At 41.4% G+C, this 25779-nt stretch overlaps 1 protein-coding gene across 7 annotated transcripts in view; it reads right to left on the reverse strand.

The window, feature by feature from the left end:
- The window catches only part of DYNC1I1 (dynein cytoplasmic 1 intermediate chain 1), a 187491-nt gene that overhangs the window by 49740 nt on the left and 111972 nt on the right, over positions 1 to 25779 (reverse strand). For all 7 annotated transcript variants that reach the window (XM_039549986.1, XM_039549984.1, XM_039549989.1 and 4 more), the window contains 3 exons: positions 25149 to 25311; positions 23891 to 23990; positions 18829 to 18954 (listed from right to left, as the gene is read on the reverse strand). In XM_039549986.1, the coding sequence (XP_039405920.1) occupies positions 18829 to 18954; positions 23891 to 23990; positions 25149 to 25311 (389 nt within the window). The remainder of the gene's footprint in view (positions 1 to 18828; positions 18955 to 23890; positions 23991 to 25148; positions 25312 to 25779) is intronic.

The following is a 25779-nucleotide window of genomic DNA, read 5'->3' on the forward strand; positions in this document are numbered from 1 at the left end:
AGAAAAGCTGCCATTACTTTTTTTCTTCCCCACTTTCTCTGCATTCTCATGGCTGTTCACTTGACATCTTTATACCTTCCCCCTTGACTAACACTTCTGCATACATTTCTCTGATGTTACATAGTCTAGCACCTAATGACTAGATGATTAGTGTACATAAATGCCTATTTTAGTCCATATCTAAGTGCTTGAGCACAGCAATTCCATTATGGTCAGTCGTAGCAATGAGAGGTACCTTCCAAACACCATTTCCAAAGGACCTAGCTTTACAGAAAAGAAACCCCACCCCTAAGAAGCAGGATGGAGGTGCTATTAAGAGGGGTTTAAAACTCAGCTACACTGCAGCTGCCATCCAGTTTCCACAGATCCCCCCACATTATAATTAAAACGACCCTACAGCACATGTTCTACATTTTATCTCTTTGTTTAATGGCTTCGTGAGTTGTTTTAATCAACCCCTCTCATTCCTTATAACTGAGCTGACAGATATTCTTACATGAAGTGAAATAGCCAGATGATTTTAAAATAGTACAGATCCACCACTGTGTACACCCCACGGCAGCTACAAGGCTCCACATGTATTTTAAGAAACCCCAATTCAAACAGTCATTCCACAACAAAGTTCCCAAGTTTGTCCCAAACAAACTTGGGAGACTCTGAAGCAGGGCAAAGAAGCCAAGTGGACAGTGTATTTTTAAACGTTCTGCTTTCATGGTTAGCATGTTTTTGCATTTAGAATGCCAGAATACAGCTGAATGGTCAGGATAGAAACTGCTAAAGTATGTTTTTCATAAAGTTCAAAAATAACCCACAGACATGACATGGGCTTGAGCTCTCTGCACTGCTTCTAGTTTTACAATTTGCTCCAAAGTAGTTTGCAGTCTTCAAAAGGTGAAATGTTCATATCCTTTTAATTATGTCAGCATTATTTTTCTATCCAATAAAAAATTCTGTCAAATATTAGAATTTAACAATTTAAGGATTCCATAGCACTTAATATAGTGATTATTTTCTTAAAATTAATGGCAGTACTCAGATGAGTAAGGGCTGTAAGATCAAGCCCATTCATTTAATAACTTGAAAAGCATTCATTTCTTAGTCTTAATGGGAGAGAGTGGCTGACAGGTCTCCAGTCTGTCTGAACAGCTCTGTGCTCAAGGACAGCAGCAGAAACCATTCCTTGTAAGCCTCTTCTGCCCCCAGGCTGCCTCTTGTTTGCCTGTTCAAGTAGTCTTACTCCTCTAAAACAGCTTTGCCACTGACTTCAAAGGGGGAGGAACCAGCACATGGTCAGGTTTTTAAAATAACAGCATATCCTTGGTTGCACTTCTACCACACCCTTCTAGGGAAATCTCACGGCACTTTCCAATAGCAATGGTAAAGTTTCCCAGTTTTTCAGTTAGGAATATTTTATACTGCAGGTGCTTAGTTACTTGTTGCAGAGGACAGAAGAAGCTAGTTTCACAGTATTTGGCAACAGCGCATAAGTAAATGTAGGAGGAATCAAGTCAGAAGGCAATTCCACAAGGAGTTTAGTGCTCACAGTAGAAAAGCAGCATTTAGACTAGGAGATTCCCAGCATTATCTTTTTATGGGTGCTACAGAGCGTCTGTCTGAGCAACTGCCGGGACCCACAAGAGACAGGCAAAATCCCAGTGTCTGGTCATCTGCATTTCTCTGAATGGCACTGTGCAGTGAATCATTTCAGTATTTACTTTAGCTTAATGCTCAGTTTTCTCCCTCTATGCAAATACAGCCTACAGGATTTTGCTTTCTCTGTCTCTCCTTAGCTTTCTCAGTGGCCTTACCAAAGTACTTCTGGTACTTCTGGCCTTGTGATCTTCCACCCAGATGTTCTACTCTTAGTGGGGCCACAATACTGGTGCTGCTGCCTCATCCCCTGTGCATGCTCTGCCTCTCTGTAGAGGCGAGTAGATCTCCAAGGGCCAAAGGAGCAAACCCTAGTTCCATGTTCCTACATGCGCTGCCCAAGCATAAGAGAGAGCTCAGGCTGGTAAACTGGGGGTTTTGCCCGGCAAACAGGCAATCCTGCTTCTCAAATGCTAAAGCTTCTGCTCCCAGCTGCTGCAAGAACCATGCTGAAAACATAATTAAGAAACAAAACATGAGATGCCTGTGCTCTTGTTACAGCAAAGAGAGGGCTGGGCCTCATGAACAGAAGTGTTGCCCAGCCCTTGGAGAGGTCTGCAATCTGGGTTAGTGTAGAGGGATTCCTTATGGAACAGGGGCATATGATACCCCTGGAAAGATTGGACAACCCAGGGTTGCTGAGGAAAAGCCCCTGAACAGGCCCCTGGCTGCAGGCAGGCCTGGAAAGCACCTGGCTGCAGGCAGCCCTGAGAGTCCTTGGCAAGGTATACACTGGTCTTCTCCCCCGCTGATTAGAGGCTGTCCGGAGGGACTGGGCGTGAATCTTTGCAAAAAGTAGATATAAGCTTGCATAGTTGAACAATAAAGGGAGAACGATGCTTAATCGAATCGGTGTACGTGTCGTTTATCCGGCCAGCTCTCCAGACTCGGTCCCTTTCAGGTTAGGAAAGCAGCACCCTTTGACCCCTGCCTTGGTGGGGGGTCAGATCACCTCAGCCCATAGGGAGGAGCACTGTGGAGCCATCTCTGCCTCCCTGCTCCTTCCCTCCCTCCCACCCTCCCCACTGATGCACTGATCCACTGATCCAAACAGGCCCCCAGCCCACTTCAAGTGGCTGGCAAAGCTGTTTTTCATTTTGGAACCTTAATACGGCCCAGATTTGGATTAATGATGGCATATCCCGTCAACCACAGGTACACGTGCTTGGGACAGACAGTCATTTAGCTTCTCCTTAGTGAGAAGCCTGACCTCAGTACCCACATCTGATGTGTGTAAGGCCCTGGAGACTTGGCTGTCTCTGCTCATGTCTATATGCTCAGATGGCACTCTGCCCAGCCACCAGTTGAACAAGTTCACAAAGACTGGGGTGCTAAATAATAATAACTCTCAATAGGCAAAGACTACTGCCTTCAGCCAGACCTCTTCTTCAGGAAACCACCCCCGGAGCCAGCACTGCCATACTGGTGCCATATGCCTCCGCCTGACACCAGATGTATCTCAAAACAATACTTTGTCAGTGGGAAGAAGCAATCTGAGGAGTTCACAGACATTTCTAGGCTCCAGAATACAGGTTATATTGCAGCAGGCTCTCAGGAAGCTCCTGGGTGGATTTTCTAGCTGACCACATGCATGTGAAAAAGCACGACCATCAGTGGCATGCTGCTGTGGATCACTCTGACACAGGAAACAGCAGGCAATGAAATCAACTTGCAGCTGAGATTATTGAATCGTAGAATATGTTGAGTTGGAAGGGACCCATCAGGATCATTGAGTCCAACTCCTGGCCCTGCACAGGACCCATTAAGAATCACCATGTGCCTGAGAGCCTTGTCCACATGCTTCTTGAACTCTGTCAAGCTTGGTGCTGTAACACTTTCCTGGGGAGCTTGTTCCAGTGCTCTACCACCCCGAGTGAAAAACCTTTTCCTGATATCCAACACAAATCCCTCGTGACTCGGCTTCATGCCATTTCCTTGAGTCCTGTCACTGGTCACAAGAGTGAAGAGACCAGTACTTGCCCCTCCTCTACCCCTCATGAGGAAGTTGTAGACTGCAATGAGGTCTCCCCTCAGTCTCCTCTTCTCCAGGCTGAACAGACCAAGTGACCTCAGCTGCTCCTCATACAGCTTCCCCTCCAGGCCCCTCACCATCCTCACGGTGCTCCTCTGGGCACTCTCTAACAATTTAATGTCTTTTTCATCTTGTGACACCCAAAACTGCCCCCAGGTCTTGAGGTGAGGCTGCCCCAGTGCAGAGCAGAGCAGGACAATCCCCTCCCTTGCCCGGCTGGCGATGCTGTGCCTGATGCACCGCAGGACACGGGTGGCCCTCTTACTGAAGTGGCAGATCCTTTTCAATGCTTGAGGGACTGAGAGCACAGGGACAAAGCTGTGGTACTGCTCCTTAGCTAAAACCATGAAAAGATGCCAAACTCATAGTCCTTCATCCACAGGAACCGAAGAACAGGGACTGAAACTCTGATTACTTATGTCTGCCCTCCTGAGGAATAAATAAATAAAGAGGAAGGCCAGAAGTACACATGCAACTTACTCATAACCTTTTGTTCTCACTCCTGCTCATCAAGAGCAGCATTTAAAGAGTTTAAGTACTCACAGTCCCTCTGAGAGCTGCCCAACCTTCTTCTGGTCAGGCAATCAGGAGACCATTTAATTCCTGCATTGCTATACACACATATATCTAGCCCCATACATCATATGGATGATATACTTCAACTGCAAAGGTGGATTAGAGCCATCATCTAGAAATAAAAGAGCAACTGAATTACTAAATAAAGCCCTTTTTTTCTGACTGGTCATGGACTGAGAATAATCATGGAAAGTAGCAGTATCAGATCTGAACACTGATTCTCTGGTTTAGGGCCCTATAACATCCTTTCTTCACCACAAAAGGTGTGAGGTATCTTGAAAGAGGCAACTTTAGGGTGACTTTGCTCTGGCTACTGATATACCTGGTATTGTACACTGAAATAGCTGTGTTCCTTCCAAGAGTCCTGTTTATTTTTGCTATCTGCTGTTGTGAATTTGGATATTTCTGTGTTTCATATAACTAAGTATAATTAGTAGTAATAAGAAAACAGGAGAGAGAATAGCAACAGAATTACAGCTAGTTTTGAAATTAAATTTGAAAAGGAAGTTAAAACATGGTTTATGTGTACAAAAACCTTTACAAAAGAGCTTATCTCTTAATTCTAAAAGCTTCAAATTCTAACACTTCTGTATTGCTCCCCTCCAACTGTCTTCCTATTAAACTATGAAATAACATCTGAAAGATTTTGTGCTAGAGATTATTTGTGGTACCATACAAAATTCATCTCTACTAAAAATAAAATAAAAGTAGTTGACATCCTTCACATATTAAAAAAAAATAAATAAAACCAAACAAACACTTCTTCAAACCAAATGTCAGAATTCTGTTTAATTAAAAAAAGGAAGTTTATACTTGGTTATGGTGTGTGTCGACATCTATCCCTTTGATTTACAAGAGTATGGAGGGGAAAGAACAGATTGCTTTATTCAAGAGAAAGAAAGGAGGGAGGGGGGCCCTGTGTGACAGGAAAGAGTGTAGGCTGTATTAACTTCAGTGCTTGTTAAAACATGAAGGATTAATGGTAGAAAGGGAGGGAAGAATTGTGAATGTCTCCAGTTTAGGATCTTCAAAAATGTTTGGGGATTCTAAGAATGTCTCACCAGACCACATGAAAGATGCACAGAGAGACTCAGCCACACGACTGCTCTAAATCCAAAGCTGGTATTGCTCCACTTATACCATCAAACCAATGGAGCTGAAATGTAGCCACAAATTAAATTTATTTTTATTGAAAAAGTACTAAGTCTTTAAAAAGAAGGAAAAGAGTATGTCAGGAAACTCAGCCTTTCTTAGCCTAGTTTACAGGGTAGGTAACTCTGACATCTAACCTCAGTGCTGACATCTGAGTATTGCAGTAGAATCAGAGCACTCTGCCCAAGTCTGCAGAAAGGCAATATCCAGCCTTATGACTTCACTTTAAATAGAGCAGAAAGCTGGAGCTTTCTGCTTTCATCTCTGTAACTGCAGGTTCAGCCATGTAACTACAAGAGAAAAATAATCAGGAAAAATGTCCACATGCTGCCTTTGCAAAAGGGAATCTACACTTCAGCCCTTTTGGAAAGTGCATTTGCTGTTATTATTAATTCAGCAGTGTCACGGTGACTCAGAAAAGCAGCAAAAACTGCTTGCTGTACTGCAAACACAGATAATCCTGATACTTCTCAAATGTGATACAGGACGATCTTGCATGCCTTTATCCACAACTGCAACAAGCAATTGATTCAGCGACCCTGAATTACTGCACACACATGCAAGCCTCAGAATACAGTCTTTGCCAAGCATCATACTGGCTCTGTTAGACTGATGATGAGATGATTAAAGCCTGGAGAAATAAGGAGTAATTTCATAACAACAGCACATCAAGATAAAGTTTACTTTCCACCCAACTACCTAGATATCAAGTACCCCAATATGTTTGTTTTCTCTGATTAGGACCTGGCTGCTTATCAGATTGCAGGGTCAAACAATTAATGTTTGTGTGCCTGCATGTTGGAGAAGCAAGCACTTCCTTGCTTTGTCTATTTTATTTAGGTCATGATACTCTAACAGTTATTCATGAGCACTCTTAATTGTTTTGATTAAATTATTGACAAGTGATGGGTATACAGCACCCTTTCAGACCTGGAGCCTGAGGGCATGTGTCTGTGGGTGGAGCACAGAGACCTTCTGCCATTCCCACTCATTCCACAGGCTGCCCACAATTTGGAGCAGATGGTATGCGTCAGCTTGAGCATGGCAGTCTGGCATGCAGCTTGCATGCAGCAGGGCTCACTGGTTTCAGCTCAGCATTAGCCAAAGGCTTCTGGACCAGAGCTGCTATACATGTAGCCAGCTTCGGACATGGGTCATGGTGTCACTGCCTGCCACCACCGCTAACTATAGCTGCCAGTTTTGTGGCACAGAGACTACTTTGTTATGATGGGTTTGTAACAAAATCCTTACTAAAGCATCTCAGTCTGATGAAAGCCTCTAGAACTGAGCAAATAATAGCACTACCTGTCAAATTTACTTGGTGCAGTGGTCAGAAATGGCAGATAAACTTCAAGCACTGCAAATGAAATCGGATCTAGAGAAGCACATACTCAAAATGTCATGCAAACTAAAGCCTTCTGTAAGTGTTGCAGTTAGTCAACTCCTAAAGCATCTCTGAAGGTGAAGCCACTTCTGTCTAGCAATTACCTGGGGAACCTGGCTGTGAGGGACAAGTCCAGGCATGTTGGTCATGCTTCCTGAATTACTTCTGCATATAATCTCTCTGATATTATCTGATACAGAACATAGGTGTAGTCTGGGCAGCTCAGCTCCATCCCCATAAAGTGCCCCAGCCATTTGTCTAAGGACTTAAGCTTCTTATTGCTGCACACTTCTCCAGGCAGAACCTCCTTCCTGCTGGAACCAAGACCAGGCCTCAGGAGTGAGGCTTAAGAAGTATCCAGAGGTGTTCCCACCTAACGCTATGCAGAAGTAGAAGAGATCCCCCAGGGATTGAGGTATGGGTTAGGCTGGGATTTTGGTGTCCTGGACTCTTGTCCTCACAGTGAAAGCACAACAGATAATCACTTGATGGCAAGTTCTGGAAATACCAGAGTCAGACTTCAGAGGACCCACAGAGATAGCAAATTCCAGACTTGGAGAACAGGAATAGAAACACAAGTTATTCTCGTGCTGCGGTGGTGGTTTTGTGGTTTCTATGGCAGCAGTTCCTCAAACCAATGTATTTGATCAACCAGACTATGTGAAGCCACAGATGAATTAGAAATCAGTACAGATGCTGCAGGAACAATTATCTACAACTCAGCCTGTGAAGCTGGGTGTAGTAGTCACAGCTGCTTCTAAGAGAGTTGCAGATAAATCTCAAGTGTAGCACAGAGTCCAAACCCCCACAAGAAATGCAAAGGCCATGAGAACCAAGGCACAGTCAGAAGATCGAACACATCCAACCAAGAACACTTTAAAGCCCCAGATGAGGAAAGAACTTGCTTAAGTCCATCTTTTCTCAGAAGTCCATGAACTTAATTGTAATCACTTCTTCTAAGTTCTCCATGATTTAATGACTCAAAAGCCTGCTCACAGCCCAGTAAACTGGTAAGTGCTTTCCTAAACAAGCAATTTTTAAATTCAGGCCTTCTGAAAGCAAATGACCTCCATTCTATGAGGAAAGACAGACACCCTGATGTTCAGCTGGTCCTGGGAAGACTCTGTAGAGTTAGAGACAGTCTCTACCCAGCTGACTTCCACATCAATGTCAGAGACAGGGAAGGGAAAAGGAGTATGAAGTGTCAGAGACAGACTCACTGAATTGCCAAAGTTGGGAAGCACATCTAGAGATTGTCTAGTCCAACCCCTTGGTCAGAGCAGGATCAGATGGAGCAGATTGTGGATGACTGTGGGTAGCTGGGTTTTGACTGTCTCCATGGATGAAGACCCCATTGCTAGCTCGTGTTGACCTTCTCACCAACCAACACCCCCAAGTCCTTTCCCTCAGTACTGCTTTCAGTCCCTTCTCAGTCCAGCCTGCATTTCCACTTGGCATTGCCTCTACCCAGGTGCAGGACCTTGCACTTGGCCTTCTTGAACTTCATGAGACTTGCACAGACCCACCTCTCAAGCCTGTGAAGGTCCCTCTGGATGGCATCCCTTCCCTCCAGTGTGTCAACCAAACCACACAGCTGGGTGTGGTCAGTGAATGTGCTGAGGGTGCTCTCAATCATACTGTCCACGTTGCTGATAAAGCTGTTGAACAGTGCTGGTCCCAACACTGACCCCTGGGGACACCACTCATCACTGGTCACTGCTTGGACATTGACCACAACTTTTTTGAGTGCAACCATCCAGCCAATTCCTTATCCACTGAGTGTTCCATCCATCAAATCCATGTCCCTCCAGTTCAGAGACAAGGATGTTGTGCAGGACAGTGTAAAATGCTTTGCACAAGTCCAGGTAGATGATGTCAGTCATCGGAAGACTAATAATAGAGGGTTTTATGTTTGCCCATATCCATCACTTTCACTGATGTACCCTTTATAAGTAGTGTCACTATTTAATTGGAAATAATTGAAAATAATTGAAAATTAATTAATTATTGCACATAGATGTGGAGATTGAGCAACTGAGAGGCACAAATAAACAGCTATCTAGTGGAAACAGAAGATACCACAGGCGGGTCTGTATTTAAGAATGAGGGTGGAAGCATGGGCTGCTTTCACACTGTTCCTGTCTCCTACAGTAAATTACGGTAGAGATCCTAGTATCAGTAGCCTAGCTCTGCACTCATAGAGCATTAGGAAGCAGCTAAGATCACAGAGGAATAAATGAAACCCATTATAGACAATTTTTAATTCCCCTTTCTCTGAACAGACCTTAGTTTTCTGAAATTTCACATCCTGCTTTTGTCACCTGCAAGGTTATGCTGCTTGGTTTCTACAGTTTTTTTCCATAAGTAGTCTTGTAGAGGAGGAAGGGTTGAGATAAGTGTTTTCCAGTCTCAGGGTCAAAACCTTAGTAACACTAAATCAGTATAGTTATGCCATCCTACAGGTGCTGACTCCTGGAGTATCAGAGGACCACATCTTGCTCAAAAACCAGCATCCCTGGGTCATTCACTTGCATCAGTGATGGGACATTTTATAATGCATCTTTATCCTGCCAGGAAAAATGGATTTATCCCAGAAAACTTATGTCAGCAGTTCTGCACAACTCCAGTCTAAATTTGGCCTACTTTATTTATTTACAGATGTAAACATGAGATAACAAATGTTAAGCATGTTTTTCTCTCCATGAGATGACTGGTGACTCAGTATATGTTCATGAACAATATGGAATTGAAGTGGAATTGATATTTTTTCTGAGCTACAAAAACACTAAACAGTGTTATAAGAGCAATCAAAATGAATTAATCACAGGTCCTAACACACTCTGGCACATTTTGTTGTAGAGATAATGAAAACACTCTGATCTCTCCAGTAAGACAAATTGTTAAAAGCATATTGCTTCTTGCATGTAGGACGTTTGCTTGTCATCTTACGCTAAAATAATTCTACTTTAGCTTTTCTTTCTTTTTGCCCCACGGGAAACATCTTCCAAGGATAATATCAGCATCTCAGCCATGTGGCACGTGCTTCTGCCTTCCCTTTGTGGGAAGCTGGGAGTGTTAATCATCATTAAATCAATGGCGTCCATATACAAAAGTTCTTTCTAAGGAAGTACTTGTCAGTCATCCAGCCGTGGGGGCAGAGGGCGGAAAACTGTTGATTTTAAACCTAAGGCAGTGGACAGTTGTATCCTGGGCTGTAATGATGGATTCCTTGGTGTCTGGGGCCTTTTACAGCAATTTAGAAGAATAACTGTTTTATATTTTGTGCCAGATAATACAGAAAGAGGCTTCACTCCTCACATAGAGCTCCCACAGAGACAAAAATCATGAGGTGAAATGATTTTCTTGAATTTGGACCAAATGTACTCTTCATTGCAAGTAGTTTGCACTGAGAACAGTTACATAACCCAAACAGAAAAGTCATGCCTATGGCTGTTTATCCATCATTTGCAGTGCAGCTAGGGAATTGCATGGTATTCTACATCCTTTATGGAAAAAAGTTCGGTGGAAGGATCTCAGTGACTTATTGATTTCACATCTGATCCTGCATTTCTTGTTCACCTAAAACCCTTTTAGCACTGGGAGTTTCAAATATACAAAAAAAAAAAAAAAAAAGTTCGTATCAACGAAGGAAAATTGGGCTCTTTTTTCCCTTCCTTCCTTTTTACACTAGGTTATGTTGAAATGGAACCGAATCAACAACTTCTAAACTATAAAACAACCCCAGGAAAAATTGCAGGATTTGGTGATGTTTTCCTCTGCAATTTTGGGATAGTGTGACAAATCTGCATTTTTTTATCAAAGGAGATTTTCAAAATTCTGAGTCAAACGAATAATGTCATGTGTTTGTAAGTATCAATAATCTAAGCCATCTGCAAAGGAATGGTTTTGCAAAGGCATCTCTTTCAGGACACTGTGGATTTTGTCACTGCTTGAGGTTTTGGCAAACCATCAATATCACTATAATTTTCTCTTATGAAATATAGTTTTTGACTGACATATTTTTTTTTGCCCTTAGCTAGCTAAAGTTTAAAAATACTGCATTTCTAACTCGGCAAATTCAAAGGTTAGGCTTTCTCCAAATTGCATATTAGATGCCAGTAATTCAGAAAGGTATAATGCAAGTTATCCGTGAAATAAAGAAACTTAAACAAACAAACAAAAAAAAAGCAATGTTTGCTGTATCAAGTAGCCAACATATTCTTTATATTTGGTCTGAAAGGAAGACTACAGAACTTTAGGAAGAGAAATAGCATCTTTAAGTACAGGTTCATTACAAATCTCTATTTTCACACTTGGAAAATGCACAATGCTATTGCTAGTAGTGACAGCGTGTCATTTAAGTGTATGACATCTACTCACTCCAAAAAAGTCTTAGAAGTGAGAACCGCCTGAAATTTTCTATCCAAGACAAGAAAAGCTGTCACTTCCTAATTATTTGATTCATAATTGAAATCTCAGTTTCAAATGAGGAAGGTGATCTGTCTTAAGCCTTGCTCTAAGCAAAGGAGCATTCTGTTGCTAGCAGACTTTGTATGTATAAACACAGTCCTCAAATAATTCAGACTGTTAATTACCAATGGGGAAGTGCACCCACCTTTTGTATTAGCAGTCATTTCACAGACTGACACGGGGTACAATTATTTTGTTATACAAATTAGCTCTGATGGGTGTGTCGCTCTTCAGGGCTCTGTACAAGACAGCAAGAGATCCAAGCCATCATGGAAAAATCAGCTTTGCTAAGGGTTTGGAAAGATACAGTTAAAACCCAAGGGAAGGTATGCAACATCGTGACATTCCTTTAGTCTAAATAATGAATTGAGTTTTGTGGAAATAAGTCAGTTTTAAGAGATTCTAGGACTGAAAGGTGAAGGGCTATGTGGAAAACATGGCATACTTTGTTCTGAACTGCAGATGCTAGTAGATTCCACGCTAATGGCTGCAGCATTTCAGCAGTAAAGCAAGACTGGTGATTTCAGGACTGACTAAGACATTGTGGCACCCAAGACAGAATATGCATTTTCACATTTTCAGTGCCTTTTCTGTCCTCCCCCACCAAAGCCTTTGACAGGAGACAGGACACTCCGTCCCTCATACATGTGGTCCTGTTTGTCCCCCTCTACAAATCTGCTGCATGCAGGTCTCTCACCTAAGACACCAAAAACCATTTTCCAAGTACTACACTTAGCCTTCAGATGTGTGGGTGTAACTTCTACTGACTCACACACAATCTCTCCACAAGTATTGGGGCACTAATCTTAGGCCAAGTGATAGTTACTTTTAATCATCAAAGGCTAGAAGTGGTGTATCCTCCAATGGGAGGAGCAAAAAAAGACAACTGGTATCAGCTGAGAACAGAGGGAAGAATCTAAAACAATAGCCTAAGAGACAAGACATGGGCTCTTTCTTACAAACTGTGCTCTATTCCAAACAGAAACATGGCAGAGAACAAAAGTTTTGAAACAGGAACAGAATAAGTATGTCCTTCTATCACAAGCTGTAGCTGAAACTCTTCTTCTCCCCCAGTCATAGAGTTAGAATTAGAACTTCCCCCAAACTGTAATTCAGAACGGCGCAACTACGCATCTGCATTAACTATTACAGTGTGGAGATAACCATGTAGGCACAAATGTAAGAGCAACAGAGTGTCCCAGAGAAAAGGCACAGCAGAGCTCTACACAGCTCCACAAAGGTCATCCTACCAATGATGTACAGCAGGAAACAAAACTGAAATGAAAACAAAACAGCCCCTTTATTGCTGAAGAAGCCCTCCTTGGTATGATTGACAATATTTTGGTATGTGCTATTAAAGTCTGCAACACATCTGGGACCCTGGGTGCTGAGGTATTCCCACTATGACAGCTATCTCAGTGTCTTCACAGGCAGACATTCAGAGGTCCATTCACCAGAGAACTACTTTGAAAAAAGGCAGAATCTGATTCATGTTTAGGATCATAGGGTCATGGGGAAATTCAGTTTGGAAAAAACTTTCTCTTCCAAAGAAGGGGTTTGTGGTTTTTTTGGGAAAATTTGCAGTCATCTCAGAACCACATGTCTTCTCTGACATTTACAGCCCTTTAAAGACTGACCACAGATACCCTCTCTCACTAGAAACTGAGGAATTAGATAAGTCAGCTCTGGAACTGGACACGCTGGTTCTTTGGATTGATTTTACTTAGGGAATTCTGTGACGCTTAGAGGGAGTTCAGAGTCTTTCATTTCTTTTATGTCTCTGAAGAGCTGAATCCCTGCTTGAAAGTCAGTGCTAACAAGGTGAGGAAGTTTTTGTAGAAAAGCACCATTATAACTAAAAGAGAAAATTTTCTTCATTTTTTAAGTATTTCAACCATACTTTCTGGACTTTCCTAAACTTCTTGTAGTATTTCTTTTCTTTAGAGACTGAGCTCTAGTTTGGCTTCCACAGAGAAGGAAACTCAAGGACAAGGGAAAAGGAGGATATTAGTCATTCAGGCTTTTACCTCAGCCTGTTCCACACACAAGTCTTGTGGATTTGGGCGCTCAGCACCTTTAGAAGGCAGGCTGCTGGAGAAAAAAGCACATCTGAAGGAATTTATGTTGATTTTGAAAGAGCAGACAACAACAAAGGAACCAAATCAGGAAAAAAAATAAGGCAACTCTGGCCAATATCAGCCACTAAATATAGCCTTTCTCTTACCTCAATGCATCTAATTCTAAGATATGCATTTATGACTCCATCCATTTAGTTGAAAAGGGAAAGACCACACCAGGATAAGCAATGAAGAGTGGTCAAACACATAACTTAATGGCAGTGCATGGAAGCCACTACAAAAAAGCTAGGGGAGAATGAAACATTTTGTGGTGCAGCTGAGTAGCTGATTTCTGTACCCAATCCACCAGTATTTTCCAAGCACGGACAGCTTTTCTTGAAATTAAAATACAGAACACAAATCCCCTTTCCCACAAAAAACCTGACAGTTTAGTAAAAAGATGGAACTAACCAAGTAAATCTGACTGCATGGCATTTTAGGAAAAGGACAGAAATAGCTGCAGCTATTGAAAGTGATATACTGCTGAAATATTTTTGTGATTATGCTAAAAGTCAGTCTGACTCCTTGAAAGAACTCTTAAATGGTTACTGCTTCCTCAAATAAAAGCTACTTCGTATCTGCTCTCCTTCTTTAAAAATACACTGAATGTAGTTGCTTCAAAGTGTCAGATCTGTACTTCTCACTGTCCTTTCGAGACATTTGGAAAAGACATAGCTGACAAAGAGGAAATTAGTAGATCAGGAAATAATCCATAATAAATCAAAAGACAGTCAATGTAGTATTTTTTTTATTTCTGTTATCATTAGATTGGGTGTAGTAAAGCAGAATTCTTTACTTTCCAATCACAATGCAGAGCCCTCCAAATCAGAAAGTCACATTCAATTTGGTTTATTTGCATGAAACTAATACCTTTAGCTGTCTTCCTCCACCCCTCCTCTCCTGAAATGATGAATGTTTGAGGCTGAGATCCAGATACCTCAACCAACTTTAATAACCCCTCTTTAGTTCCAGAAGAAAGGAAATTGTTTGTAATACCCTAAAGTCCCTTAGATACACTGATTATTTCTTTTCCTTCTGACTTCTGTCTCTGCAGATCAGCTCTAACCCAGAAGCTATGAGATCTGATAGAAGAGCTGTGCTGTACACATGCTAACAGGCCCTGCTGGAAGAAGGGGTATAAAGCTCAGACTATTATCTGCTAGCCCATCTACTGCAAACTCTGAGTTCTCATTTGCCTCATTTGACCAGATATGTGGCTGCAAAGTTTCAGATACTTCTTCAGGTAACTCTGGCTTAGAAAGCTTAGGTCAGACCACTGTGAAACAGAAACAACATCATGGGCAGAGATGATGAGTAGTGCAAATAATCCTCATAATTAATGGGTAATGTAGATTTTTATTTGTATGTTCAGGGAAAAAAAACACATTAAGAACATAAAAAGCACTTTCTGAAAAAGACAGAAATATTGAGAAATATGGTTTGTGCTACTCTATCAATCAATGGTATGGGAATGTTCACATAGAACGCCAGCCCCGTGCATTCCAGAAATCAATACAGGATTGAGCACATGTTGAGTCAGATCATCAATAACTGTGAGATACTATTTTTGTTTTTGTCACCCCCACCTAAACACAGACCAGCAGTAGCTGAGAGAAGCAGTGTGAACCACTGCTTAAAATTCTCCCAACTAAACCAAGGGATATTCAATGCAATTTCCATGTTGTTGCTGGAATTCATTCCATCTCTGGATACTGCCAAACCAACCCAACTAGGGATGACTCATCTGCAGGGTTTCATGAAGTACTTCTGAAAGGCATGTGTCTTGCCTTTGGAATGCTCTGGATTACACCAATAGTATGTTATGCTCCAGCATGGGGGAAGAGGATATTCCTGACTCTTCCCTACAAAGATATTCCCAGTCTGCACTCTGCAGTATTAACTGCATGCTCCATTTATTTCTCACTACCTAAAGAAAGCATTGAGCATTCATTCCTTTGGCAAATGGTATCACCCTTTCATTCCAACGTTGCTTCTGAGACAACAATTTTTGCTTGCATAGGAAAACAAATGAAAAAATTGTCCAATCCCTCATTCTTCCCTGTTTTCCTATTTCTAACCTTGTGGTAAAGAGATGTATGATGAGCTACAGAGGAAAAAATTTGGGAGTCACAGCTAAAATACTGTCAGCACATGAAGCAGAAATATAAAAACCCAAAGAAAGGCAAAAATAAAACATGTAGAAAAAAATATTCCATAGGAGGTGAGAGTAGAAGCCAGCAGGACTGTTTCATTTTAGAAAGCATCTGATAGAGCACATGGCAGTACACATGAATTAGTGACTAAACATGTCCACTTGGCTGATTGTCATTTTTCCTTTAATGCATAATAACTAAAATTGAACCCAGTATTTGTAGCACAACATGTTGTAGAGCTATGAAATTTACTACTACTTAAATTGTACTAATGAGCCAACAATTTCATATGACTTGAAATTGGGTAAGAATTTCATATTTACAGAATATACCACTCCTCACATTTGAGGACTGAAATCAAATATTTTGCTGACTGGAGTTAGGCAAAAATGTCTTTGCCAGTAGATTTTTACATCATTGTCTGTCATGGCTGATAGACAACTTTAGTTGAAGCTCCTTGGTTCTGGCAACTTTCAGCATTTCACATTCTCCTATGTTAGATTAAAAACAGTCCCAGAAAGAGGTAAAGAAAACGAAGAAATTCCATGGTACTCATTTCACCTAAATCTGGATAATATATCAGGAAAGACAAGAAAACATTAAGGGTTCTAGCTTCAAAAATTTACCAAATTAGCACAATTGGTATCTGAAGTTCTCCCTGCTGCATTCCAGCCAGCTCTTCAGCTGTCCAGAGATGCTTCACAGATCTATCTCTATTGATGTTACCAGAATTCCTGAGGTGAAATTTCTTAGCAGTTTCTCAGAAATGCTTCAAAAACCTATTTATTGATTTGGTTTCTCAGAAGTGGCTTGCAAAAGCTCATTGACAGTCACACCTGAAATGAGTTTCTACTTCCTTGTATCTTGCTCTCTGAGCCCCAAAAATTGAAAGGAAAAAGGTGTATTAGTCAGCATCTGTAGGATTTATTGAGACCACTTTTTGCAGAAAGTCTTTGGGAAGGAAAATAGAGGCCTATTGTGGAAATTTGAGTACACTCAATTATTTGAGTACACTCAAAGTACTGTGTTTATCATATCTGGGTAACCTAGCTATAACAATAAGGTGTGCGTTCATCTCTAGCTGTTGGGCTGGACTGTTATAAGGTCATGCATTTTGTGAAATAAAATTGGGCCTCTCTCTCAGAAGGCCTAGAGAAATAACTGGATCAGGACTGAATAAGGGAATGTTTCTGTAGCAAAATGGTAATATAAATGATATGGGGCTGACTAATAATACAGTCTGTTTCCACTAACAGAATAACATGATGATCTATAGAACTGAAATCCAGACTCTGAGCTAAGATGCTATTTTTTTCTTATTTTCCATCTGAGTCAGTTAGAACAAACCTGTGTTCAAGAGACCAAGTTGTGTACTTTTTGCTTCCCCATTTAATCATATGTGGGTATCCCCATCTGATCTGAAGATGCACAGAAGATATTCCACATCGAAAGCCCTATAATGGTGATTCAAAGACAGATCCAACTCATAATGGATTTAAATGCAAATTATCTATGGTCAGTTTGAAAAGAAAATAAGTAGTTCCCATGGGTAGAACTGATGTCCTTTAGCTGAAAGAGCATGAATCCAGGATACATGTGCAAGCACAGTGTCATACGTGTCTCTCAATTCACAGGTTTTAAAGTTCCATTTCTAAAAAGGGGCACATCCAACAATGTGAGGATTAGACAGAAGCTCAGCCATGCCAAATTCCTGGCCACCATTTTGTCCTATGTGTGTTTTTCTAATGGCAAGGGTAGCCTGTCTCATTGCTTTCCATGCAGTGAGTCATACCTCCTCTGTTTAAGAGTATCAAGATAGAACTTTAAATTAATGGAGCAAACTGTTATGTCTTTAGTCAATCTTCCTCTGTGTGCTTAGAAGGGCTACCCCAAATCTGCTCATTATCTTGCAAAATCAATCTAGTTTAAGGATTATTCTTCCTAGAAATGCCATTTCTTCTCTTGAAAATTTTGTTCAAAACATTAAGCAGCATGTACATCATAGAAGAATCTGAACATGGGATCTGAGATAAGGTCTTAACCAGTCTGAAAGAACACATTGGCTGCCGAATATGATATCCAGGCAAATACAAGTCCTCATTTCAAAGGTAATACACAAACACACACACATACATATATACACACGTACATAAATCTGTATGGCACATTTGCAGGCCTAAACTCCTTGTGAAGTAGTTTTTCAGCATAGCAAATTAGAAAAATATGCCCAGAATTAAAGGTTACTTAATCAGGTTGAAGCAGCAACTTCAATTCCAGCAACTCCCTCCCACTATGTTACATCTGATAATGTACCCAAGTCCAAACATAAACTTAGTTCAAAAAGATGTTTGGTCCTCGAATGTAAAATGACACTTAGCTTACACAATTAGACAGGTAATACATATCCTTCCAAGAGAAGCAATTTTTACCACAGAATTATCTGCGTTTTACTAATCTCTGATTGTTAAGTTTTACTTGCTGAAACTTTTCCATATGGCTTTTTGAATACCACTATCCTGTATTTAATTACTACAGAGGGATATTAATGAAGAGGTTTGAAATCTGGCCCAAGCCCTGTTCCACAGTTTGGACAGTTTCATGGAGATAGAGCCAGTGAGCTGAACACTTCTGTCAATACGAGGCTGTGCCACTTCACACACAAAAGCAGTGGCAAAAGAGGACTAAACAGACATACAGAAATAAACCACTCAATTATTTTGTAATTGTCCATGAACTTCTAAACCAGCGTGACTGTAAAGTAGCACTGAGTGAAGTGAAGCACTATTTTGCTGACCTAAAGGACAGTCAAACGGGAATTAGGAATTGGTGGAGTAGTTCTTGTAATCGAGACCATTTTGATCAAGCTGGAAGTCAGACGCATGTCCAAAAATGTGACGTTTACTACCCAATTTTAAAGGCAAAACATGATATTGAGCAGAACCAAGGCAAGGGTAGGCAGCTTGAGTGCAGAGGATGCGAGGAAGTTAACGTGGGTGGGAAAGCATGTGTAACTGCCTGGATGAGGAAGTGGTACACCACAGTTACTTCATAAGTGTGAGGGATTTATGAACTAAATCTCCTAGGGACTGTTTTAAATAGACAAAGAACGACATGCAGTCCTGACAGGCTTTTGTTGGAGAAGGCTGGTTGCCTTCTAAAAACACTGGACTGTCACTTGTACTTTTACTAAAACGCCTATTTTTGACCTTAACCTTTTCATATAAACAGTGGGGAGATGCACTATGTACTAAACTCTTTTGCCTAGCATATAACCAATGGCTTCCTCAGTCTTACCTGACAATGGAAAACATATTCTGGTGTGGTTTTCTTGAACTTCATGTTCCACACCAAGGCTACCCCATCCGGTTCATGTGGAGCATCTTCATTATTGTTATAAGATGCAACCATCAATTCAGGGTACTAGAAAGGAAAAGAAAATACAAATGAAATAACATGGATGATGAAAAACCTACACAAAATCATATGAGACAGAAATAATCTACACTAAACGTGCAATATCTGGTTTTAATTATTATACATGCTAGTTCAATCATACTATTCTGCTTCATTTTGGTTTTACATTTTACTCATCCCTAACATCCTTAAAGCCCCAGATACTTGCTCTCTATCAGTTATTCTCAAATATCACAAGGGCAATGTTATTTTCTGCAGGTAATTCTTAAGAAAAGACAACTAACACAATATTTATAAAGGGAATGAAAAGGAAGGAAGAGGGAAAATTTGAACGCTTGAATAATTTTAATGTATTTGCTTAACTATCTCTTCAGGGACAAACTGCTGTCTTAATTGATTTTGATAATAAAACACTACAACCATAGGGTTGACTTGCTTTTATTCTGAAATTCACTTTTTTTTCAGCATTCCTGAAAACTATTCTTTCTTATTTCATTATGCACTCTTATGCACTTATGCACGGAATCAACGTGGAAGCTCTTCTTGATGACTCAAATGGCAAACAAAATATTTTCTTCACAGAAGCTCAATTTTGCAAGATGCTGAGGTCATCTTGTAAAGCACAGGGTGACCTTGAATTCCACTGACTCAGTGAGATTGATGCAATAAGCACTTTAAAATCAGATCTACACTTTCTTGTATACCCATTATCCACTGTTGTATAGGAGTAGATATGGAACACCCATATGTATTTGCTTTGTTTATATATACCTATCTATATATACATAATATCAAACGTGAAAAATCAGAATTTCACACTGTCTTGGTGACCTTGCATCATGTTAAAACACCGTAAGAAGTACTAATTTATCCACAAAACATCAATTACTTTCTGTCTACATAGTAACTCCCAGTTGTCCACTCTCACATGTTTGACACTAGGCACCTCTGGTAACCTCTGTCCTTCCCTCTATTTGCCCATTTAGAGGGATAGGGCAGTGGACATTATAGCATGTCCAGAGAAAAGCATGTGGCTTCTGCAAACCAATGAGTCAGCAGCTCAGGTTCTGCAAGACCTACATTCTCCTCCTGTAAACCAGAAATGCTTTCCCTCAAAATTTCTCAACAATTTCCCTCAATTTCTGCAAGTTATTGTCACTTTTTGTCTTTCCCAGGTAGATTCCTGCCAAGCCATCCACCACTTTACAAGAGAACAGTGAAGCTAGTAGATGCAAAGGAAGCAGGACAAAGAAACTGCCATTTGGGAGCTGTGAATTTGGTCCAAATGCACTTTAACAATAAAAAAACCCCAAACCATCACTCTTTATATCATTATTATTGGGGTTTGAAACTCTCTGCTCTCAAAATCCATTTGGAAGAAATAATGCACACAGCTGTAACTTCTGCCACCAGCAGCTGTTACTTCCCACTTTCTGTACACTTCCATGGATAATGTATCAAAGAGCTGATGATTTTTCTATCCAAGCTCATCGCTCCAAATTAGCCTGGCCCCATGTGTGGAAGAATCAGCAATGACACATGGCCACCATAGCCTCCCTTTTCCCATTTGAAGGAAGCTCTGACTAGGTTGTACCTACATCCCTCCAGACCCTGGCTGCTGACGCACCTTGTAAGGACAATTCAGCACCCAATTCACTTGCATGGGATTTAGAGGATGCAGTAGACCAACCACGTCTTCTCCCTCATCAAGACCTGAGGGAGACCTGAGGGTGGATTAATCCCGCACCTGAGATACCACCTCTCTGGACACAGTTGTGCCAACCATGCCCTCAACTGCTCTCATCCATCTCACCCCTCTCCTCTCCCACTCCTGCAACAGAGCTTACAACCACTTCTGAACAGCGAGCTCAGCTTCTCCTTTGAACCTTTTCATCCCACACTGGCCCATGTCCAAGTAAACAGAGTGTGCAGCAGGCTCTTGGCAGGCCATCATGTTTTGGCTGAACAGGTTGGGTACCATTCACACGAGTGGCTAAGCCTGCAGTCATGAAGGGGCAGATACCTGGGCAGGCAGAAGCAACAACCCCTCCTGCCAGCATGACTGCAACCAGCTAGGGTGTGTGACCTGCTCCAAAGTACCAATTCTGAAGCACTTTGAGGCTGCCTCATGCTCCTGGGAAGTTTAGTGAGCATGGTTAGCAGCACGTCTGGCCATAAACAAACACTGACTCAAATCTTGCTGGTCTATTGGTAGGTTTTGCAATCACTTTATGTATTTGACTGGAAACACAGTTTAAAATTTACACAGATGCTGGGGTCATAGCTAGCTGGGTTGCACCATTATGAGGCTTTTTGACCCTTAAAAAAACAGAGCTAAATGCAGCACCCTAAATCCTCTCTGGCATTGCACACTCCAGTGCTCCACTCAATCTACTTCCACTTACACAGTTTCAGTCCTCACCAGGTACCCAGATGTCCTGCAACTGAAAACAACATGAAAACGGTGCTGTGCGAAACCTCATTCAAGGCTGTTGCCCGAGAGTCAAGAAAGACACATCACTATCCCCGAGACCATGGTTTTCTTGGCTTTAGGCTATCTAAGTTAGCTCCCCTCCCATGCACATAGTAAGGTGATATCATTCTTTGTGTTTACTCTCAGTCTGTTGGGCCTTTCCCTAAGATCCTTAAGCACCTAAGCCATTTTCCTGTTGCTCTGTGAAAGAATCAAGGGGCTAGAGAGTTAACTTGAAGGGTATGAATGGTCCCACATGTTTGAGACCATATTGTACATGTGACTGGGAACAGAATAACTTGTTTAATCGATGTATCAATGTCCTTTGTTTGATTAAGCTTCTATTTACCTCCAGGCTGTTTCGCAGCAGCAGTTTTATCGCAGAAAATTGAGCAATGTGTTCTGCAGTTCCCATGATTATTCAAGTTATTCTTTGGCACAGTGGACACTGTCATGTCCTGGAGCGTGTGTGAGCAGCAGAGCTAGTGGTTAGGTGAAATACCTCTGCCCGGCTCCACCTCCTGTCCCATGGATACAACTTAAAGCAGGAAAGCAAGGAGGCAAGTCCCTACTCCCAAGCTACTGTAGGGCAGCATGCAGAAGCCCCCCACACAGAGGAGCCCCTGCTGGGGTGCCAGGGAGCTGAGCATGAGGAGTTAACAAAGAGGAAGGCAGGCGGGGCCACCCTGGAACAAAGAGGTGGGAAGCAGAACATGCCTTCAAGCCCCAGGGGCTGAACAATTATATTTGGCAGTGCTCTTCTGAGGCGGCTTTTTTTCTTGCTGCCCTGGGAATACAGTAAGAGCTGCCTGTTAGGAAAATATCAGATAAGAATTCCATGTAATTTCCAGCCCCTGAACAAGTGAACATTTTAAGATAAGTGTTTCCTCAGGCTTATATTTGATTTCTGTGGAAATCCATATGTGCTTAAAGGCCACCCACATCACAATAGTGCATACCTGTTGCTAGACTGATATTTTGTATGAAAGCAAAGGTATAAATCCTTCATTTCACGCATGGGGCGCAAGATGGCTATTACAAGAAGCCTCTCTGCAGCTGGCTGTTGTGTACCCCCCAGACCTCCTCAGCCTACCAGCCACACTCACTGGGACCCCCCCAACTCTTCTCCTCTCTGCTGCCTCCACGTCCTGAGTGCAGTCAGCTGCCGCCTTGCCTGGGAAGTACCCAGAGGGATGGAAGCAGCTCTGCTGCCATTTCAAGGGGAAAGAGAGAAGCACAGATTCAAAGTCCCTGTGCTCCTTATCCACTGCCTCTCTCCGGTCTGCACACATCATTTATGTACTTAACCTTGACCACTTGCTCTGCTCATGTGCATATCTAATGTGGTGCAGAAAGAGCTGCTCCTTCTAAGATTAGGCAAAGCTTGTTCTTAACACTGGGCTGAACTACATCTATAGCACCTTTGCTGCCCACACCAGGCTGCACCAGGTCTCTGGAGACCCTGTGGCATGACTGAGGCTGGGTTTCGGGCCAAGTGGGCAGACTGGCTTGTGCTCGCATTTTTTAGCTCCATGTCCTCTTGGAGCAGTTTTGTTGCATCTGTATTGTGGATTTAGGAGCAGAGTGTCCTTGGTTCTCTCCACAGGGAAACCAGATGCTTTGCTCCAGGCCAGAACCTAGGAGCAGGCTAACAATGATGAAACAGGACAAGGGGGGCTGGAGTAAAACCAGAACTAAATTAATTTAACAGGACCTGTGATGATGTCTGTGTGTGCTAATCCCAGCTCTCCAACAGAGTAACTAATTAACCTGGTTTCTGTACTTTGCTGATGTGACTGTATTGGTTTTGGAGAGTTTAAGCAGGTCTATCATCAATTTTTTTCTGCAATGACTGCCTTGCAGTGCACAGAAACTGGGTACATTTCAGGCATGTTGCTTTGGTATGCCCCAGGGCAGCTGCAGTCTCCTCTTCCATCACTTGAAGAGAGGACCCAGCAGTTTTTGAAAGACCTCTTTTCAATCTTTTCAAATTGTTCAGATACTTTCACCTTTTTATTTTTAGTAAATTAGAAAAATTAATTTTATTTCTCACCATTATTTTTTAAATTGTATATACTACTATGTATAGTTACACATATTTAGTAAATTAATTTTAGTTAGTTAAATTTTAAACCTTTTGTCCTAAAAATGTTTGCATGGGCTGAAGTAGTGAAAGGGAAAGGAAAAGTAAAGACTTCATCTTGGTAGGTTTGTTAACCTAGGGTTCAAACACAATATCCTGATTTTGAAGACCAAGTAACATATATAAAAAAAAAGAAGCTGACAGCTTCATTATTGTCCATTACTCTTCTTTACAGAGAAATGTGCTTTCACTCACACAAGGCCCTGCTGTTATCTCAAAAATAACATCCTGCTCTGCATAAAGAAGAGCACACAGAGGCTGCCCATAAGTTTCACTGGGAGAAGTGGAAGTGATACGGAAATATGTCTCCCAACTTCACATCTTACCTGAAGAGACCAATCCATGCAGGTGACGACACGATGCTTTGACCAGTGCTCATCATAAAACTGCCGGTTAAAGGAAAGATTGGCTCCTGCTTGAACATCTCTGTGTGAATTCAAACAAAGTGATAAATTTTCAAGTACCAGGGCTCAAATGCTGTGAAAAGCAGTGCAAAGTTTTCGACTACTTCTCAGATCTCTGCTCAGCCTGGGGAAGTCTGACACCTTGATTTAATTGCTCTCACTGACTGTCTGGCTGAAAATGATGCAACAAGGAACGCATTTTAGATCTGTTTCACAAAACCACATTTCTTAATTTCTCACTGCCTGCCTGACTCTTCTGGGTCACTCTGGGCTCTCTGCCCTCTTTGTCTCTCAGGATGAACCCAGCCCTGGCACTCAGTTCCCCCTTTTCTGAACCTTCACCTCCAAGCTATAACCAAACCTCTCTTACTTTTGACTCCTGAAATCTTAAAGGTACAGCACCTCCTCCCAGAGGTGGAGAGAGCAGATGCTGTGTGACACTGTAAGGACAGGCTGAAGTTCAGTGCTGGTCCAACACTGCCACACTGATACACTCAGCTGGTCCATAGGGATGGTGTTCTGGGTTAACCTCCAGTAACTTCAGTGCAATACAGCTCCTGATTTGCCATGAGGCCTCAACAGATACATAGCTGTTAAAACCTATGTATTTCCTCTCCAACTAACAAGTTTTACTGCTTTGCTCCCATATCAATTCTGAAAACAAAACTTGTCACTTCTTGTCTTAGCTGTTTAGATTGCAAATGCTTTGGGAGATCATAATTTTATCCCCACAATGCATGGTATAGTGGGATCCATTACAGACCTGAGGCAGTAGTAGAATATAAACAACACTAATTTGAATCTGTGAAAATATCATAAGCACACACATGTACACCACTGGAATGTACACGTTTACATGTACATGTGTATACACACATTTATCTATTTCAGTTATTTGTTCAGAATTTTAAATTTCACCCTAAAAATGAAACAAAAAATTAAACCAGCTGAATAATATGTCAAGTTAAAAAAAAACCAAAAACCCAACCCCAGATCAGTCAAGCACAAAGCTATTTTACAATATAATTTCAGATGACAAAGTAACCCAGGCCTTCACAGAGAAATTTTGAGCTTTTCTTAGCTGCAAAAATGTTAAATTCTGTTTAAAGTTAAGGCTTCCTGTTACTTGAATTCTCTTCATAAAACTCATTTTACAAAAGCAAAAAAACCCCAAACTGACCCATCTTTCTCTTCTACATCTCTGCCACTGTAGTCAAAGAAGATGTCTGAATCTTCAGCCAAAGCTCTCTCAATTACACGTATTGTGCGGTCAAAAAATATCAGGAATTCTTCTGAATGGAGAACTTGTTGCTTTTCTTCTTCTGTCAGTTCTCTAGGAGGAGCTTGGAAAATGAAAAGATATAGTTAGGAGTATGACATTTCACCCCTTTCCCAATGAATCAACATCTTCAGTGGGTTTCTTTTGAAATGAAAGCTTGCTGTAGCAATGTCAGGAGAAAAATCAAAGCTTTACTCTTAAAATAATGACTAAGAAGTTTTTAATATGTCTAAACATACTCCTGTATATTCCCAGAATGTAGCCTCTACATAGACGAGATCCTATATCTAATGTATTTATTATTCTGAAATGGAAAATTCTTAAACCCCCCAAATTAAATAAACGCAATGTTCCTATTTCAGGAAATGGCCATGACTGACGTTTAGGCAATACCTAACTGGAAAAGCAGAACACTTATGTAACAGAGGACCTGTCAGAGGAGCTGAAGATAAAATAATCTTCTTAACTTATACTACAGTTCTTTGTATTAAAAGGGCTCATATAATCTCTCCCTTCACTTCTTCCAATTTCT

This window comes from Corvus cornix, chromosome 2 (genome assembly GCF_000738735.6).
Source record: "Corvus cornix cornix isolate S_Up_H32 chromosome 2, ASM73873v5, whole genome shotgun sequence".
In the NCBI taxonomy this organism is placed as follows: Eukaryota; Metazoa; Chordata; class Aves; order Passeriformes; family Corvidae; genus Corvus; species Corvus cornix.